This window comes from Larus michahellis, chromosome Z, assembly GCF_964199755.1.
Source record: "Larus michahellis chromosome Z, bLarMic1.1, whole genome shotgun sequence".
In the NCBI taxonomy this organism is placed as follows: domain Eukaryota; kingdom Metazoa; phylum Chordata; class Aves; order Charadriiformes; family Laridae; genus Larus; species Larus michahellis.
Window position 1 is genome coordinate 53,773,571 of NC_133930.1, and position 18,892 is coordinate 53,792,462.

At 44.3% G+C, this 18,892-nt stretch overlaps 1 protein-coding gene across 4 annotated transcripts in view; it reads right to left on the bottom strand.

The window, feature by feature from the left end:
- Positions 1-18,892, bottom strand: part of TRABD2A (TraB domain containing 2A) — an 80,305-nt gene that overhangs the window by 20,664 nt on the left and 40,749 nt on the right. For 3 of the 4 annotated variants that reach the window (XR_012584864.1, XM_074569420.1, XM_074569419.1), the window contains exons 3-4: positions 5,197-5,343; positions 2,847-3,021 (exon numbers count right to left, since the gene is read on the bottom strand). Coding sequence is in view for 3 of the 4 variants with exons in the window: in XM_074569420.1 (XP_074425521.1) it covers positions 2,847-3,021; positions 5,197-5,343 (322 nt within the window). In the remaining variant the exon portion in view is untranslated. The remainder of the gene's footprint in view (positions 1-2,846; positions 3,022-5,196; positions 5,344-18,892) is intronic. The other variant, XM_074569421.1, reaches the window with a different exon arrangement.

Here is an 18,892-nt window from a genome sequence, read left to right on the forward strand (position 1 = left end):
TACAAAGAGTAGTTTAAATAACAAGAGGGGGTATTTGTAATGCCACAGTCACTCACAAACCATGAGCTTGTTTGGACTTAATTGATGATAAAGGTGCTTTTTCAATGGCGTTTGGTTAATAGGAAAAAAATTGAACCTTCCTTTCAAAAAGCCTAGCCCTTTTAAAAATAAAAATCACAGGATGAAAAAATCTGGAAAGAAACAACTAAAAGGCTTCTTCCCCTTCTAACCTGGAGACCCTTCGATACCCTACTACCATTTTAACACAACCTTGTCCTGCAGTTTATCAGCCACTGCTGGGAAATACTTTTTCCACTGGTGGCCAGAAGAGGGAAAACCACAATGCAGTGGTGATTTAATTCCATTCCTATAGCCTTTCTTTTTCTCCTCTTCTACAGCTCATTCTAACCTGCCTGTGCAAGCACTTTCTGGAACCCTTCTCCAGTAAATAACAACAGTACAATACTCAGGCAGTGTTAAAAACTGAATATAAGACATTTGTTCATCCTCACTGCTTGCCAGCATAAAAATAAATCTTCCATATAATTATCACATACAGCAATCTGGATAAGCAAAAGGCTAAATTAGCTTGCTGGAAAACAATAAAAGCCTGCACTCATATTTGTAATGTGCACTCAGAAAACCTCATAACTGTGTAGAGGTGGATCTCTTTTATACGTTACATCCTGTGATGTTACTTCTTATTTAAACAATTAATATGAAACAAATAAAAAAACCCCTAAAACTACTATGCAGTCAAACAAGAGGATAATGAGGAATTGTGCTGCTAAAAGTGGGAGGCTGGCACTGTCCTTTGAGCACAGCTATTTGGAAGACCAGATGGAAACAGAAGCCAGACTGGTATCAGAGCCAGAGTGTAATTTGAGGCAATTTCAAAATCAATCAGGAGTCCCCAGAGAAGACAGGGAACCTGTCTGGATTCAAAAATATGGTGGAAAGGCATGAGAAGAGCACGCCTGGTCGTGGAGATCAAGCCACGTGCACATAAGCCACAGATCGAGGGTGTTCATATAGCCCAAGGCTCCAGGCAGTGCTGCAGTATAGCAGTGTTGAATCCTAACTTTGCTCTACGGGAAAAGGCAACCAGCGGCACAAAGAAGGGGGCAACTGGGAAAAGCAAAATAAAAGGAAGGAGAAAAGCAAGAATCCAGAAAGCCTGGAAAGAGTTTTATGACTGTCAGGAAGGTCAGATTGGGAAGGACAGGGATCTGTCCTGCTCCTGCAGTGTTTCTGGGCTCTAGGGCAGAGTTATGCACAGTAATGACAATGAAGACAGGGCTGGTGTAGAGGAGTGGAAAGAAAATGAAATTGATGAGAGGAGAGAAAAATCACAGAAAAGCAACTTAAAGACATGTGATTTGTCCAGTGCAGCTACTTGGATGCAGGGTATGTATGCAAGGAGGGGAAGAAGCTCTTTTCTCTCAAAGGACACTTGCGTCCACATCTGACAGAAGACTAGCTACCTGCAACCAACGCAACTGGTATTCAAGGCTGACATATGCACTGGTCAGGAACATCGGTCCAGCAGGGACAAGGGCGATCAGTACATCAGCAATGGAGTACAGCAGAGTCCCGGTCTTAGCTTACAGACAGACACGAGCAAAATCTACATAACCTGTGCCTGCTGCACTGTCATTCGTGACAAGGAGTTGCACAGAGCAGCGATACTGCAAGAAGATAGCACCTTACAATCTTCATGCATGCCTGAACAGACATTATCAGCCACTTTTCATTACCTCCCTGCCCTCATACACAGGACCCTTGTTATGATAACTTTGTAACACAACTCCGTGCTGCAAGTGAGGAGTTTCTCACAGACTTGAATACCAATGCTTTTAGAGTGTTTAAGTAAATATTTTCCTTGCCTTGTCTAGATCTTTCATCCTCACTAAAGCAGTAGCCACTGAGACTGGAAAACATCACATGGATCCTGACACTAGTTCAAGTTCTCTCCCTTTCCCAAGGCCCATATTGTTCATGGTGAAGAGAATGTGACACTTCTCTGTGAATTAGCACCTGTCTTTTCAAACACCGATCCTCACCTCTTCCTTTTCCTGAGCTAGAACAAAGGACGGGAGTCACAGCAAACCAACCCTGTTTTACACACTCCACCCAGCCCTAGTCTGAAGTGTGGGTGTTAACCTCACTGAGTTGGATGTGCTGCTGGATGTGCCTTTAGATTCCTGATGGCTGCTAAAAGGTAGAAAATGGAGTAGGTTTTCCCCAGCTGGGATCAATGGTCTGTTCCAAAATAGTGGCAGACACAATTTCCTTGTAGTTGTGGAAGTGCAGAGAAAGATATGAGGAGCTGCAGAGGGAAGAGAAAGGTGAAAGTGCACCATGCCTCTTCCCATGCATTTACTGAGCCCCTTACATTCACACAATTTCGCATGTCATTCTTTTGGATGTGTTCTTGATAGGTTTATTCAAGCACTAGTGCAGCTTCTGACTTGCTACCTTTCACCTCAACTCCCCATTTCTCCTGCCCTTCTGCCTTGGTTGGCCAGGGCGTAAACATGTATGTCTAAGAGCTGTTCCTTTTCTGTATGCACTGTAGTTGGTTTGGTATCTTTGGTTACGCATACAACAAATAAGTCTGTAACTAATCAAATAAATATTACTATCAATGCATACACTGCATACTGAAGAAAAACAGTCCCCTACACTGAAAAAGTGTAGGGTACAACTATCAAGGCAAAGCTGTGTTCTGTGTCCACCATGACGAAGGCACTGACCCTTCTTTAAACTGAGGCAAGCATTTGTAAAAAGCTTCTAATGGAAGTGGGAAGAATGAGTTCATGTTGAAGGGCACCTCAATCACATACCAGCTCCAAATGCAAAGAAGAAACTCTTGTCTGGGTACTCCTCCAGGAGGTCCTTCACCCTTCTGCCCATTCGCTGATTTCGCTTGTAGATGAGCTCCTGACGGAAGTATCTGTCTATCTCTTGGGCAGTCATACGTTCATGCGCTGGAAGTGTAGCATTAACGAAATTTGGGACCTAAGATAGAAAAGAAAATAAGTCTTCATGAAAGAAGCATTTATTTCACAGGCAGCCATCATGCACACGCATTTTGCTCCACCATTGAACGTATCAATTGCCTTGTCCTCAAGGCACATCAAGGCATAGTAGGATATAACCCAAAGAAAGCTGAAAAATTACTCAGCAAACTTCTAATAATGCACAGTGCTTCATTTCTCTCAACGTATCATTTCATAAGCCAGCCAGCTGATTTTTTTTTGATGCAAAGTCAGTAAGTACTCTCAGTTTGCCACACTGTAGATCCCAAATCCTGATTGCTTGGCTGAAGAAAGTAAATATTTGCCCCTGGCTATCTTTAGCTACATACCTCTTCCTTAAATTGCCATAGGTATGACATAAATGTAATGATAATTGCACTCTTCTAAGAGAGTTTGACTTCTATCAGAGCCCTCAGGCTGTGAAAGAATAACTGTGCAATTTGAACTAGTTAACAAAAACATCCCCAAACTTTCCAAAAGAAAGAGGGCCAGATTTTGTCAGGAAAGAAAGTATTACCACCTTAAGTTCCCCTGTCCTCAAGGTATCTTTGAAAATACTGGCTTCCCCCCCTGGGGCCCTCAGGACAGCTGTGGCTGCACACTACCCTGACCTCTTGCTAGTAGAGAGAAATGTGGGTCTGGACTTGCAGCCATCCCAGCTTCTTTACAAGTAGCTTTGGGCACTGCAGTTATGGTGACTGCTAAGAAAAGGGCCTGCAAGTGGTGGTTTCTGGGGAGCAGAGCCACTAAGCCAGGTGCCTTCCCTTGCAAGGCTGCAGCAGCTGAATAGGCTCTGGAGCCACTCAGAGACTATTACCGACTGTTTCCAAAGGGTTCTTAGTGCACAGGGGGTCACCTATTGGGCAAGCATGGGGTAAAATAAAATTTACAGAGAAGTTCTGCTTAAAAGCGTAAGTGTTGCAGACTATTACTACTCAGCTCTGCTGTAAGGGAGAGTGCCCTGCGGTGGAATCCCTCATCTAATGCTGCCTCGAAGACATACATGTCTCGGCAAAAGCTGTTCTCTCCAAGGACCTCAAGGCAATGCCAGCTGCCTGCAGTCTGTAACACCTCATCAGAATGGTGATGCAGCATCCGTATGCTCTTACAGTGCTGGCCTCCTTTGAGAAGCCCTTTGAAATCTATGAAGGAAGCGTGCTGTGTTGCTAAGTAGTGTTAACGACCAGGTTGCCTGCACCTGACAGCTGAAGGGTGTGCAGGACAGGAAGGTAACAACATGCCTGCAAAGCTCAGTGCCACAGAAGCAAGGGTTAGTATGACAGTATTTCCAGCACTGCATCATTTATACCAAAAGGCCACAGGAAAATGGTTATTCAGGAGGGAAAGCCCAGGTACTAACACCCACTTGTTCAGCACTGTGAGGCTAGTTTTCGTTGATGTGCACGAATTGCCAGGCAGTACCTCATGGACAAAAATAGAGAGGCCTGATGTCTCAGTCTGAGGTTAGCTAACCTAACAGCCCAAACAGGCCAAATTGGTCCTGCTGCGCATTTTCTTGTGGTTTAAAGATCAGAGCATTGCATTCCAGTGTGCTGCTTAGGAAACCACCTCCATAAACCAAGTCTGTGAGGCCTCAGAAGGTTTTCTTTTCCTTAACATTCAGTCTAAATCTCTCTTTTCTTTGTTTCACTCCATTCCTGTTCTTTGGGCCTTGCACGCAGTACACAATCATACTGATAGGGGACATTAAAAAGCTTGCAACTTGCCCAGCCTTCCACAAGCATCCAAGTCACGAGTACATTTCTGTTGCTATTTGCACAAAAGAGCCTGCTGCTGCTTAGAGCCCGTTGGCACTAAGTTTGCTCATACCTAAGCTGGCGTAATTCCACAGGATCCTTAAGAAAATAAAGGATTAACTCATAGAGCTTTGACGCTAAAGCAAACACCGCACTTGTCCAAAGGGGAAAGCCAGGGGCGCCTTCGCTGCTTGCATGCAGCAAGACAGGGGTGAGGTCGTGCAGGCTCCTGGGACAGGAGGTGCAGGAACGCGGACGCGCCAGGGAGCCAGCGACATGCCCTTGGCCCTCGCCTGCAAAGGGCCTGCCTGAGGAGAGACAAGCGTGAGCGAGACGGGTTAGCGCTACGGGGGCATGTGCGTAGTACGAGGGCTGCGCTTGAGAAGTGCGAGACTCACTTGAGAAGTGTCATGGCTGAAGATGATGGAGCTGAGGTCCCCACAGTTGTAATGCTTGATAAGGTCTTCTGTCGTATAGGGGATCTGGAAACTGCCTGCTCGGAGGCTCTCCTGCTGCAAGAGAGTCTGATTCAAAGCAAAGACCACCTGAGGGAGGGGGAGAGGGAGGAAAAGACAGAGTTCCTGGTGAGTTCTCGTCTTGGCCCTTGAGAACAGACATACAGCCGCCTGCCAAGGGCTCTCTGAAGCTGCTCCCGCTCCAAGCGCTCCAGTCCACACCTCGCCTCCTCCACGTCTGTAGATAGCACACCCCAGGTCCCAGAGGCCTGCTCATGGGGAACTGACTCACCACACTTAACTCCAGGAGGTTTTGCCCACAACATGATTAATACGGAAGATACAAAGGGACAGACTGAAATGGGGGCAATCTTGCTCCCCTCGGTTTGCCTGACCACCCTGCAGGAGCCTGACAGGCTCCCATCCCCACAACTCCTCAGACACTGACCTAAATTAAGCATCACTTCTCCTTGTTTGCCCTTTCTTCCTCATCCACAAGGAACATTAACACTGGCGTTTCCTGCTTTGTGTGTAATTCTCTCACACACCCCATTTATTTCAGGCAGGAATGGCTCTCTGGAGCAGGCCAGGGAAGGCTAGTGGCTGCGGGGGACATGGGTGGCCACCCTCCCCGCAGGCGAAGTCTGAGGGCAGCGGCCCCGTAGCGGCCAGGCACTCTCCCCGGGCTGACTGCCTCCGCAGGCATGGGGGCTGCCGCTGCCCGCACTCTCTTCTCCTCCTCCTTGGTGTTCACCTGGCAATGCAAACACTCCCATTCCCTTCGCCTCAAGCTGAACCAGTGTGGCTGCCACAGCTCCTACCCCCTGGGAGCCTCTCCCTTGACTGCAAAGGGTCAAGAACAGCAGAGGTCCCCTCCAGGTATTGCTGCTCCCCAAGCTCCAGCACAGCATGGCTCTCCCAGCATGGTGGCCTCAGGGACTGACCCAGAGAGAGCTGCTGCTCCACCTGCCTCCCTCCTGAGGCAGCTCACACCCCATGAGGATGACCACCACTTATAAAGCACAGGAGAGTGGTGGGAGTGACACTTGACAGGGGCCTCTGGAGCCAAACAGATGATGCAGCACCTCTTTACCTCTCCCTCACTGCTCTAGCCACTGCAGCAAGCAGCCACCGAGCCTTGGAACGGAAGGACTTGGGGCAGAAACTCCCCAGGCTGAGCATGAGATGCCAACAGACACACTGGTGGGGCATGGAGATGGCTATTTGCCCCACCAGCCAGCAGCTCTCCATCAGCATGTGGCAAGTAAAACACTGCCATCTCTCCTGAACACAGCGCTTACTCAAGCTAGTCTTGGTTTGCACACCAAGACTAGACAACTGTAATAAGCTTTCCTACTACTTACTGGCTTGTTTTTTTAATTTCAAAAGGAAGTAAGCTGAAAGATATTGCTGAGGTCTTGAAACACATCTCAAAAGTTACTCTTGGGAGGGTTATTTTCCAAGCTCTGGTGACTCTTTGCAGACTGATGAGGGCTCTGTGTAATCAACTCCTCCTGGATATTTGCCTTGCACACCATGAAGAGCACTCTGGAACTGGAGGTATTCACCAACACCGTACAACTCACACATGAGTAAGAATACTCTTAATGTACTGAGATTATATGAACTAAATCTCAGGAATACAGGACACGGCAGATGTGGGAACAAACAGGTGTAATTTGCCCTTCCCTAGCACAACAATCCATCTTCTACAGAAAGGTGCAGATCCCACCAAACTTGAAATCACACTGTCCCCAATATAGATAGATCTGCCTGTCAGGATCCAAACCATTGTGTATTTAACCAAATATGAAAGCACATAACTTAGCATTAGTTCTGGAAAGGTGTTCACAAACAGCAACATGTACTCCCAACTCAGGTTTTTAAAAAGGGCAAGAATTGACTTTGCTGGTACAAACATCGCGTCTTTAAAAGAATACCTGCAGGTAGCCACTCAGGACAGTTACATCAAAGTAGCCAGTGGCCACCTTGCAAAGAACCTCTGAGAACCTCTGTTTAATTTGGAAGTAAATTAAACAAAACCAAACTGAAACCTCCTTATGTCTTAACAAAAGTTTGCATGCAGGCTGGGGTTTATTGCACTCCAAAGCCATTGTTTTCCATTTGTTTGGCTTCACTTCCCACACAGAAAAGCCCTAATGGATGTTAATGACCAGATGAGATTCACTGAGAGACAAGCCAAATCTATGCTGAAAATGCGGGGTTTCTACAGCCAGGACTGCTAGGTCATGCCAGGAAAATCTCATATGTACAATCAGTCCAGCCAAAAGCACTTCCATAGGAATGGTTTATTTTGTAAGCTATTTGACTACCATAGCAGCATCCACTTGGATAATTTACCGTAAAAGCAATATGGCCCTTTCTAGACTCTACAGCCTCTGAAATAATCACCAGACAGTCTCTGTCCATAGAGCAGGAATAAGATCTGTGACAGTCTCCGGAGCTGGTCAGGTAGCTCTGCCTCTATGTAGAGTAAGCATATCAAAGAAGCTTTGCAATCGTTACCGTTTGATCTTCATCCAAACACAAACCAGCGGAGGGTAACTGGCTTCTGTGTAGAAAACACTAGCCTGCTGTGTGAGATGTGAGAACAAAGCAAATCTTCCTCTCTCTGCCGTGCTCCTACAGCCTGTGCTCCTGCTGTCGCTTGCTCTGCATGCTACTCTCTGCTCCACACATATCCCTTCCCTCCTCCCTTGCAGTGTGCTTCAGGTGAAATGGATTCAGTCTCTTCTCAAAACAGACCTGGCCTGGACTGTAGTAGCCAGGTTGAGCCACACAGGCATCTTCCTTCCTCGTGCCCACCCACTGGCCATAAGAAACTAGCACACAGTAAACAGCAAACAGTTAAGTAAATCTGTCTCAAGAGCACAGTTTAAAACCATAATGACTACCTGCAGTTATGGACAATTACCACACATGTTTACAAAGGAATAGAGGCAACTCACCCTTCTTCCCCTCCTGTCTCTGATCTTACTGCTGGCATGGCACAAAGCTGTCCTGGAGAAGCAGCTTTGGCAGCTCTCTGGTCTTTCCCAAGACTACACCTTTCTGGTGTGGTGGTGGGAGAGTTGATACTGGACATGTGAAGAACTCTCAGGATGGCAGCAGTTGAAGGGCTAGCCTGCCCAGCTGGGGAAGCACAAAAGATCTTTCACAATGAGTTGGCTCATGTTTCACCTCAAAGATAGAACAAAGCGTCCAAGCCCACCGCACAAGACTCTACAACCCATCCCAACCATTACTGCCTGTGGACGGAGCATCCAGGAGGCTGCCATGGACCCCACTGCCCCGTCAGTGGGTTTGTGTGGCACTGCGTGGGCTGTTTTATTTTGGCATGGAGCTCTACAGAGGGCTGTTCCCTGCCAGGTCAGACTTCCTTCCCCATAAGCAACGTCTTTCCTCATTTAGATCTAGATCTGCATCCTATCACTGTACATAGCACCTGAGAGAGAAGTCACACAGGAACCACCTGAAGCCCACCCAGAAAGGGGATGTTCACCTTGGCGTTGTGAGGGACAGAGGTGGTCTCAGGTCCTTTGATGACTGCAGCAGCAGTTCAAGTCCTTCTGCACCATTCTCAATCACAGCCCAAGCGCTCTGAGCACGAAAAGTCAAGATACAACAAACGGGCAGAAATCAAAATAGCATCAATGTCCTTGACAATCAGCCCTCCCTAATGAGTTATGGTAACTCATGTCATCAGGCTTTTCACAGCTGGAGGGCAGGAGATGCTATTGCCAAAAATACTCTTCCCATCAGCTGGCCTGAACAGAATGCAGAACATCTGCTGGAGAAGGATCACAGCACACCTACTGAACAGCTACACAGGATTACAATTTGGTTTTAGTATGCATGTAGAGCTTCTTAAAGGAATGTGATAGCTTCTCTCCATTTCTTCATCACTCTTACCTTCTTGGGGGAATTGCAACTCCCCGTCAGAAAGAGACGGAGTGTGTGGGTAAAAAGAGAGGAGCTGTTTGTAGTACCAGGTGTTGCTTAAAGCTGTGCCCTGGTGAGAAGGTTATCTTCAGTAAATAGTAATGCATAAACACTGTCAGGACCTCAAGGGAAGGAAGATTCCTGAACCTACTGTTCTTAAAGAATTTAATTTACTGAGGCGGGGCTTGCTCAGAGGTTGATCACTCTTATCTGTCATTATTTCTCAAAGAAAACATTAGATTAGGTGCAAAGTGATACTTGAGGAAGACCACCGCCATCAACCTCTGCAGATTGGATCCCAGCCTTGTTTACCAGATGTGAAAAGTTGAAGAAAGCCAAGAGATCATAAGCAGGGACCAGATCAGCAGACCTGCAACTGCTATATTTGCTTGGCTGCAGTCCTTTAATTTCTAATAAATCCAAGGAGTTAAGGAGGCAACAGAAAAGAAGTAAACATTGAAGAGAAATTTTCAATTTTGCTTAGAAATCAAACCCAAGAATTTCTGCTGACATGAGTTCCTCCAACAGGTCGTACAGAAAGTATGCATCTGTCTTCCAGGTATCTCTTGCATTGCACTGTTTTACTAATTCCACAATCTTTCCTGTGTTGGAATCCACAGAAATCACTCCACATTCATTCTCCTTGCAAAACTTTCTTCCTTGTTTCACACCTCCCCCCTGGCAGCAACTCTACCCTACTCTGCTCCATTAAGTGTATTCATACTATCATCAAAGCATCTCCTGAAAAGATGTATTCGGAGAACAAAAGTAACAAGTTTATTAGAAAGGGATTTTCTTCCTCCCACCTCCCATTTCCACTGTGATCTCTCTGTCTTCCCCCGACCCTCTCCCTTTTTGTACTGTGGAAAAAATCGATTAAACTCTCTGGTATACATATTGCTGCAAGCCTCATTCTCCTCCTGGAGATTTCTTCAGCTGTCAGGAGACACTTGTCCCCTTTGCTAGCATTGTTGGAGTGGCCTGCTAGGCTAAGGGGGTGGGGAAAGGGGGGTTAGAGCCCGGCAGATGCCTTTTTTGTCAAAGACAAAAGACCCCCTGCCATCCTCTCCACTTTTCAGCACTTTCATCCACATTGGATCAAAGTGCTATTCTGCATATGAAAGGAACCTGGCATTATGCGCCTCAAATTAGCCTATCGCCATCCCGCTAGCCTCCAAGTCTTCCCAACAAAAGCGCTCACATCTGTTCCATCATTTGCCTCATCTTCTGTGTTTTTTTCTCTCCGCTCTCAGTTTTTGAGGGCCATTCAGCCCCTTGAATTATAGTCTGGGGGAGCATCTTCCTTGCTCTGGGATCGCTCATCCGGACAATTTGCTGTTAATTGTCTTAAGGAATCATGGGCTGCTTTTGGGTCCTTCCCAGTGACTAACAGCATCCATTATGACTTCCATTCACCCTCTTCAGCCAATTCTTTCCCTCTTCCTCCTCCTTCTCAAAGCGTGTTTCTCTCCTAGCTCTTCACCTGGAGGAGACTACTCTTCTCTGGGCCAGCAAACAGTACTGCCCCAAATCAAAGCGAGTCTCAAATCAAAAGCATCGTGACTACGAACGTCAATAATCCTCTTTTGTCGTGGTAATGGTCCAGCAGGCCAAGTGCTGAGAAGCAAGCGGGATTTCTTGCTCCAATGTGATGCAGCTCCTTAGATGTCTGGTGCCCGCGCCTCAGCTGCCTTCAAGGAAGGAAGTTGGAACTGGCATTATCAGAGCCTGGAAACCTGAATCCACCTGCCATGAGCAGCCCTGCAAACACCAGCCTGCACGCACAGGCAGAAGTCTGATTTTGGCAGGGGATGAGAATACCAATAGGAGATTAAACCCACCATTTGCAGCTTTCAGAGGAACCTAAGTCACTTTCAGGGCTGTTGCACCAGATGACATGTTCCCTGTGGCCACTGCAACAAGATTTTTTAAAGGAGAGAGAAAAAGAAAGCAACTTTCCAAACTTGGAGCACTTCCATGAGAAAAACTGGATTCAGGTGACTAGAAGAGACAGGTTATCTGAGGGACTTACCCAGAGGATAAGAGATGAACAGTACAACAAATCACTGAAGCAAAAGGAAATGAAACTATTCTAGGTTACCTACGAGCTGCAAGTTTCCCATGGGCTTGGTTTTATTTATGGCTTTTGCTCTCAAAAGCCAGCATGGCAAGCAGAGGGAGCACCTCTTCTCTAGCACAGTAATCCAAGGCACTTAGATCACAGTCTGTTTGCGTCAAATCACACACACAGATGCCGATAGAAGTAATGACAGTGAAGAATTCGATCTTTGTCTACTGACAACAAACTCACACTGGCATATCTGATGCCAGATTCCTGCAGTGTATGTTTCCAGAACCAAACAAAAAGACACTCTGAATTTTTGGTTGTTATCTGAGATTTATATGGGAATAAAAAGGCCAAGCCTTCTCCAACTAGGAACTATAAAAACAAGGGACTTCCAATAATTTATCAGGCATTTTTGAAGCAATGAATAAATTTATCATCTTCCTCCTGATGCTGGAAGATGGTAGATAATGCTGAATCAGAGGAACACTGCTTACGGCACTGCTGGAAGAAGTGCAGCACATTCACTTGTAACAGACTGCATTAATACATAGCATTTTGTCTATGTAATTTAGACTGATTTACAGGCTTTTATGTTTCAACTGACAGCAGGAGAAATAAACACTCCACTATGTGCTGAATGTGGAATAAGACCATCAGTGGAATAGACTGTTCCCATTTCACAGGTCAGCGTGCAGTTCACAGCTGGACACCTTCACGACCTTGCTGGGACTTGCTCCCATCTTTATATAAGGCTAATAGTGTGGCTATGAACCTGCTGCTGCACCTCGTCCCTGAGAGCACTTCACCTAAGCGCTCACTGGGGTTCCTCCTTGTGCTGCAGGAATGCCTCAAGCTTTCATGAAGTTCATCCTTGTGCAGAAAATCATCCCTCTGTGCTGGAAATGAGTGGCTGATGCATGTTTGCATGTTACTAGAGAAAGATTAAACTTATTTTTTTAATTCCATCTTCCAATTTTGTAAACATTAGCACAGTTTTTTAAAACCTTCACAAATCAAACCTTCACCAGATGCATTTTTATCTCACCAAACAGAACTAGGGACTAGCCCTTTGCATAATTTTCAGATTTCTACAGTCCTGAAATGAAGTTCAAAGCAAAAAAACCCTAGACTTTCAACACGTTACGCTTAGAACTCCTGCCTGTCCACTGCTCAGTATTTCCTCAGTTAGCAATGTCCAGCTTGTTTTGGATTAGCATTGCCCCTTAGCTCCTAAACTCTGTGCAAGGTCAGACTTGGCAACAATTAACCAAATGAAAAAGAATTACTGGCAATCCAGATTTCTCTCAGGGTATGCCCACTTCCCAACTTACAAGACTGTCTAACCAGTATGCTAGTAGTAGAAGTTTCTTTCTTTTGAATAATGATTTATTTTACAAGACACTTAACACAGCCTTCTCAAAACTGTATTAAAAGAATAACAGAGTTGCAAAGTGAAAATTCTGAAACTAGGGTTCTTTGGGCTGAGACTGGCTATGCTTTTAAAATTCAACACCTGCAATTAATGTTTTGTTTGTTTGTGTGGTTTTTTTTTCAAAAAAACCCACCAACTTCTACTAAAATAGGAGTTGCTTTAGTCCACCCCCTCTTCCTTCTTTTTCACTGCATCCTCTTAAATTTAGTGGAAACAAAACTAAAATACTGAGGTTAACAAAGCAAACTTCTTGGGTTCTTTAAACTTTTAAACAACTTTACAGGAAAATTCCCTTAGAAAGGCAACAATTTTGCTTCCTGAATAGTAGAAATGATGTAAAAAAATGTAGAAATAATGAAGACATCACAGTGTCTGCCACTGTAAGGAGTAAGCTAGTAACACAGCCAAAGCCCAAGCATCTCCACAGCTTCAAGGACAACTTTTAGCAATACTTTTTATCTTCCTAAACTGCAATCACTGAAACTAAATAAACTTGGTATTGATGACCTGGCGTTTAGCCTCCAGTTTTCTTTCACTTAATCACAGATGCCCTTTGGAGTGCTGCTAAATGAAAAAGAAAGTCATACATGTCCCCTCTTGCCTGCACTGATTATTGTTTCATTTGTCGTCTCTACCACAGGCCATGCATAGCTTAGGACTAAACTTGACAGCAGTTTGGAAGATTGCTAGAAGAAGCGTGTCTAAGAAATGCAGGATATTGAAGTTTGAAACAACTCTCAACAGTTCTTGTGCACTTTTTTTGGTGGAATGGAGTAATTCTGAAAATAAACTTTTCATTGGCTTGAGTACTTCCCCCTCTTTCTGTAAAATTGATGTACATTAATTGCATAATTCATGTAAAGACTATAAAGTTAGTAAATAATCTAGCCTTGCAATGTGATGAACAAGCTCAGACAGTTATCGTATATCTTCTGGTAACCACGCAACGAGATACTTTGGATTTTCTTGAAGTTCTGCCAGCTGGGAAAGCATGTTCCATATAAAACACTCAGCACTGATAAAACATTTTTCCACTCAACGGAACAATTAAGGCAGGACCCTGGCTGCTGTTCCAAACAGAACAACAACTTTGAACTAGTGTTTATGTCAAAAGCAACTCAGAGCATCTTTAAGAGACGCTTCTGGCTTCCAAATGGCACACAGAAGAGCAAGATGACCTTTTCAAGATACAAGGGTGAAAGGAAGAGTTTATATTAGTGGTAGACTTGCCAAGAAAAACCTCAAACAAGAACTGCTGAAATGGTCCCAAGCTGGTTTCAGGCAGATCAGAGGCTGAAGTTGCAAAAATTTTCCAAGAGGAACAGCTGACAAAATTTTCATATAGTGAAACACAGGCCTAAAGCTGTGATTTTCTTAGTAACCATGACCTTAGCCACGTAGAAAAATTAACGTATCCCAAGGCAGGGTGGGCATTTACAAGTCACCAGCTGTGCTGTGTGAACTCCTGAGAGGAGGTTCTTGGAATAAGCCAGCTGGCTCCACTGTCAGACAGCACCTCCCCTCACCTACATGGCTGTCCACATTAGGACATGACCAGTGGTCCCACTTTAGCCAACACACCAAACTGCCTTTGTGGAAAAATCTAAAATACTCTGATTTTCAGACCCCTGAAAACCCACTTGCTAGCAATGCAATCAGGAAACTGCTGGGTGTTTGGCACTCCAAAAGATAGGCTGTTTATTATTAAAAACTATCTGGTTTTTTTGTTTTGTTTTTCTCTTTCAGTTTTGTTCTTGAAAGAGATTGCTGCATGCCAACAAGGACACCTTAGGAAGTTTAAGTGACTGTCTTACGTTCAACTGATTTGCAAGAAATCTCACAGATCAGGTAAGCTATTGCTCTCAAAGTACAGACCTGTGGACTTCTGTCCCAGTTTCAATGCATTCAAAGTCACAAGAAAGGATTCTTATTTCCCCTGCTAACCCCAAAACTGTATCTGCTGTACAACAGGCCTTTATTATTTTCCAAACACTGAAAAAAAAAGATGCTACATCACAAAAAAGTAACTACAGTACATCCAAATATAAAATTAGAACAATGACAGTTCAGATTGAATCACAGTAGCATTACCAACACTGACACTTGGAATGGATCGGAAAAAAAAGTGCCACAGAAAAATTATGTGAAAATTTTGTCAGGCAAGAAATCCATGGTGTGTTTCTGAACTCATACCATTCAGACCAACTGAACAGAGATTTCTTAATCACCTCAGGGAACAGGATCGACAGCAGTCCCAACAATGAGCTAACTCGATCTTCTTTTGACGCCTAGATAGTCAAATCATGTTGTCAAAGGCCAGGGCAGGTCACCTTCCCCACAGCAGTTCCCACAGACGGTCACACACACTTACTGTCAGGGTAAGTGTCCTGGATAAACATTTGCTCAAGGACCCCTGAGAAAAGCGGAGGTATCTGCCAAGAGCTCATCATTTTCACAAAAATCACCAGGATTACAGAAGTCTGACTGTTAAGATTAAAGTGGCCTAAGATAAGCAGGAAGGCTCTTGGCTGTGATGAAATGTGATGGTAAAACAAGAACAAAGCATGGCAAGATTTCTCTCATGGGCATGTTATACTTTGGCCTTGGAAGAGAACACCTGGGTAGTTTTCTTGTGCTAGGGAGGACAATGATTTTCCGGAAGTTATGTGGAAAAGCTGCAATGCAACTGGTAGCAACTGAACCAGCAACTTCATGCGTGGAAAAATGCAAGAATATATTGGTTTAAGGTCTGTAAATTTCAGTACTAAAGCAAAAAGGTCTGGTGCACTCAGAATTGTGCAAAAGATTTTAAAGGCATAATGGGATGTGAATCATCATTCTGCAAATCCAGTTTTGGAAATAACTGACAAGCAACATTGCACAACAGCAGTTGCTTGGTGAGTATCTGCTAAAACTGTGACAGAAACAAAACAATAAGCAGGTAATCAGGGCAACAAAATTCAAGTGGCTGAACTGTTCATACTCCTTAAGCTAGGTAAATTCTGACAAGCTGTACTTTTAGACTAACAGGATCTTTCCCAGGAACTCCCAAGTGATTTAATTCCATTTTTTGGACAACAAACCCTCAAGAAGGCCTGTACAGCACAGACAGGAGGCTTGCACTCCAAGAAGTCTAGTCTGAAAATTTAAGTATATATGAGAACACACCGTATACAAAGTCTTGCGTTAAGCTTCATTATTACTATCCACCCCAAATACCTGCAGAAGGATGCCTCCCTCCTGCATCTTACGCATTTACACATTGTTAGTAATGTGCATTTTCTCTATGTCAGGCCACATCTGTTGGAACTCCTTATGATTGTAGCTCTTCAGTTAAAATCTGAGATGCAGATCCATAAACCATGTGTCTATACAATGTTGTGACACTGGATTAAGGATAAAAGAATTCAGAGATTACCTCACTCAGGATTGTGACAGAGACTAGATAACAAAAAGAAGCTATCCATCCCTTCAAATACACTATATATCCCTGCCATAAAGCTCCTGTAGGGTTTTTAAAAATATTCATACAATACATTAAAGGATTAAAATGCTGCCCACAAAATCATGTACAAGTAAAATAAAGTTGGTATTGAGAAACTTTTGTCAAAATCCAACAGACAGAAGAAACAATCTTATATTCATGGACTCCTACAAATTCCTCATTTTATCATCTTGGGAAAAATGCTGCCCTGTTTGTGCTTCTGATCAGTCTTCATCTTTAACCTTTCTAACTAGAAACAATTCTGTAGACAAAATTGCTTCCTTAGAACCTCCTCTGGTATTTGCTACCCTGTAATGTGTGATCCCCAAATATGGAAGCAACACTCTTCTATCACAGGCATTAAGAGTGAGGGGACCCCACTCAATGGCAGCTCAACCCAGCCCTTCCCAAAGACTACACACACCAGTATGCCACAATACACAGTGCATTCTTATGTTGGTGCGTTTTTCCACCACACCCTATCAGGGTTCTCTTTCCAACTGGGTTCTTATTCACCCTTCAAAGAAGCCCTAGTTCTAAGCCTCCCCTTCCTGTCTAGTAGCTACTCTTTTCCTAGGGGCATTAGCTTGCTTTTTCACTTGAGCTCATCTTTGGGGTTTTTTGCCTCCTTACAGATGAGCAGGACGAGGAACTCACTGAAGACAGAGAAATATCAACATTACCTCTTCCCTAATTTTTCCAGACACGGCAATATTGCAGCTTGGAAGAAACGCTCTCGAGAGCCCTGCTGGTGAAGGAATCTTCGTAGACATTGCCCTAAGAACACTCATCCAAAAAACACTCATCAGCTAACACCAGACATGAGTTGCTCTCAATGATGCTAGTTTTCCAGGCTCTGCGCTGTTCATAATTAAAGACAAACCTACCAGGACAACAGAGACTTCTTGTTCAGAACATGTCATACTTATTATGTTGTTAAACACACTTGGTGCTGAAAAGTAAATGCACATCAAACAAACATTTCATATTACATGAAAGAACATCTGTTTGTGACAGATAAAACAAGGCATGAGATCACCATCCCTCAGAACAGCATTTCAAACTCTTATATAAATCCAAAAAGGCTGAAATGGGGTCAAACCTCCAGAAAATGCTGAGCAATTTGGAACTCATGCAAAATGGAAATTTAAGCTTCCCAAGAGGGTTCAGAAGGCCCTGGAAGTTTTGCACATCAACTCCACCACAACCTCTGTGAACACAGTGGAGCTGGGGGTACCACGTGAATAAACTACTGTGGGTACACATGTGAATTCCAGGCATAGAGGACATTAAAGCCTGTTGTCATGTCCATGTACACTACTGTCCAAAAAAGTCAGTCCTAACCAGTTAGCGTCTTCCAGCTGAGCAGTGGTGCAAATTAAGTGTAACCCTCTTGCTAGCATCCAACTTCATCGTTTCTACTCTCTTCTTGCACTCAGAAATAGTATTTCACACTATAGGAGCACATTGAGCTGGTTCTGATATATCGGCTGAAGGCCCTCTTCCTACTCCATAAACCTAAACTCTATATAAACTCCCTTCCTCTACCATTCCACCCTCTTCCAGACTTAGTCTTCCCCTTCTTCTTGTTTGTGTGTGACCTGCTGGCATTCAGCTTGATTGTGTGACTATCCATATAAGACCCAGAGTCAGTGAAGGTGCCCTTGGTGGCCTGAAGACCTGACAAGCTCAGCCAGAACTCACTCAATTCAACAGTCCTAGTTTTTTGCTGCTCCGAAGGTGGTAGAAGAAGGGTAGGGCTTATTCCTGATGGTCACATACTCAGTGCTCGACTTCATATGCCAACTGCCATCACATTTGCTTTTTATAATCAGGCTGTCCATACTTCCCAGACTCAACAGCAATAAGTGCCAATGTTTCAGTATCAAATTTGAGTTGCAATGGTGATGTATCAGATTCTTCTAATATGACAGTATTGTTGCTCTGCCAGGTGACAAGAAGCATTAAGGAAGGAAGTGCTTCCACACCCATCCTTAAACGGTTAGAGTGAGATCCAAGGGAGACAACTCACTCCCTTGGTATGTCCTCTGGTCAGCATCAAAGCTTAGTACCAAACCCAGAACGCTAATGCTTTGCAGCCACTAATGCAACCCTCTTGGAAAATCCCTTCCAGGAGACCTTCCAGATGAAGTGGACAGCACTGCTATCTGACAAGTGTCCTGCTTGTCTAATGTGCCCACCAGGAAAGTGTGAGTTTACAAACATAACAATAGCAGCACAACTGGTTAAGAGGTGCAAACCTGAGTCATAGACCAGGGTTGCAGTTAGTATGTCCATTTGCACATACGTTCCTAAACATTTCAAAACAAGTAAAACAAAACTTGAAAGCTGTACACCCTGGCAAATAACTCCCTCATCCCCTATCATTGGCTATGGAAACTGACAAGCCATCCCACCTCTGGGACATGGGACTTCTCCTGAGTTCTCTTTTTGCAAGAAAGATAATCAAATAAATGTCAATCCAAATCATAATTCCCTTCTGACTCTGTCTGCTACAGATACCCAGCCTCTGCTGGGACTATATCGTCCCTCTGCCAAGGCCCTTAAAAAATATTATTAGGACCTTTATTTTGCATCCAGGAAGGAACACACAGACAATTTTACTTATAGTCTGGCTAATCCAGCCCCACGTTTTCAGTTTACTCAGCGATCACATCATTGTGCTCCAGAG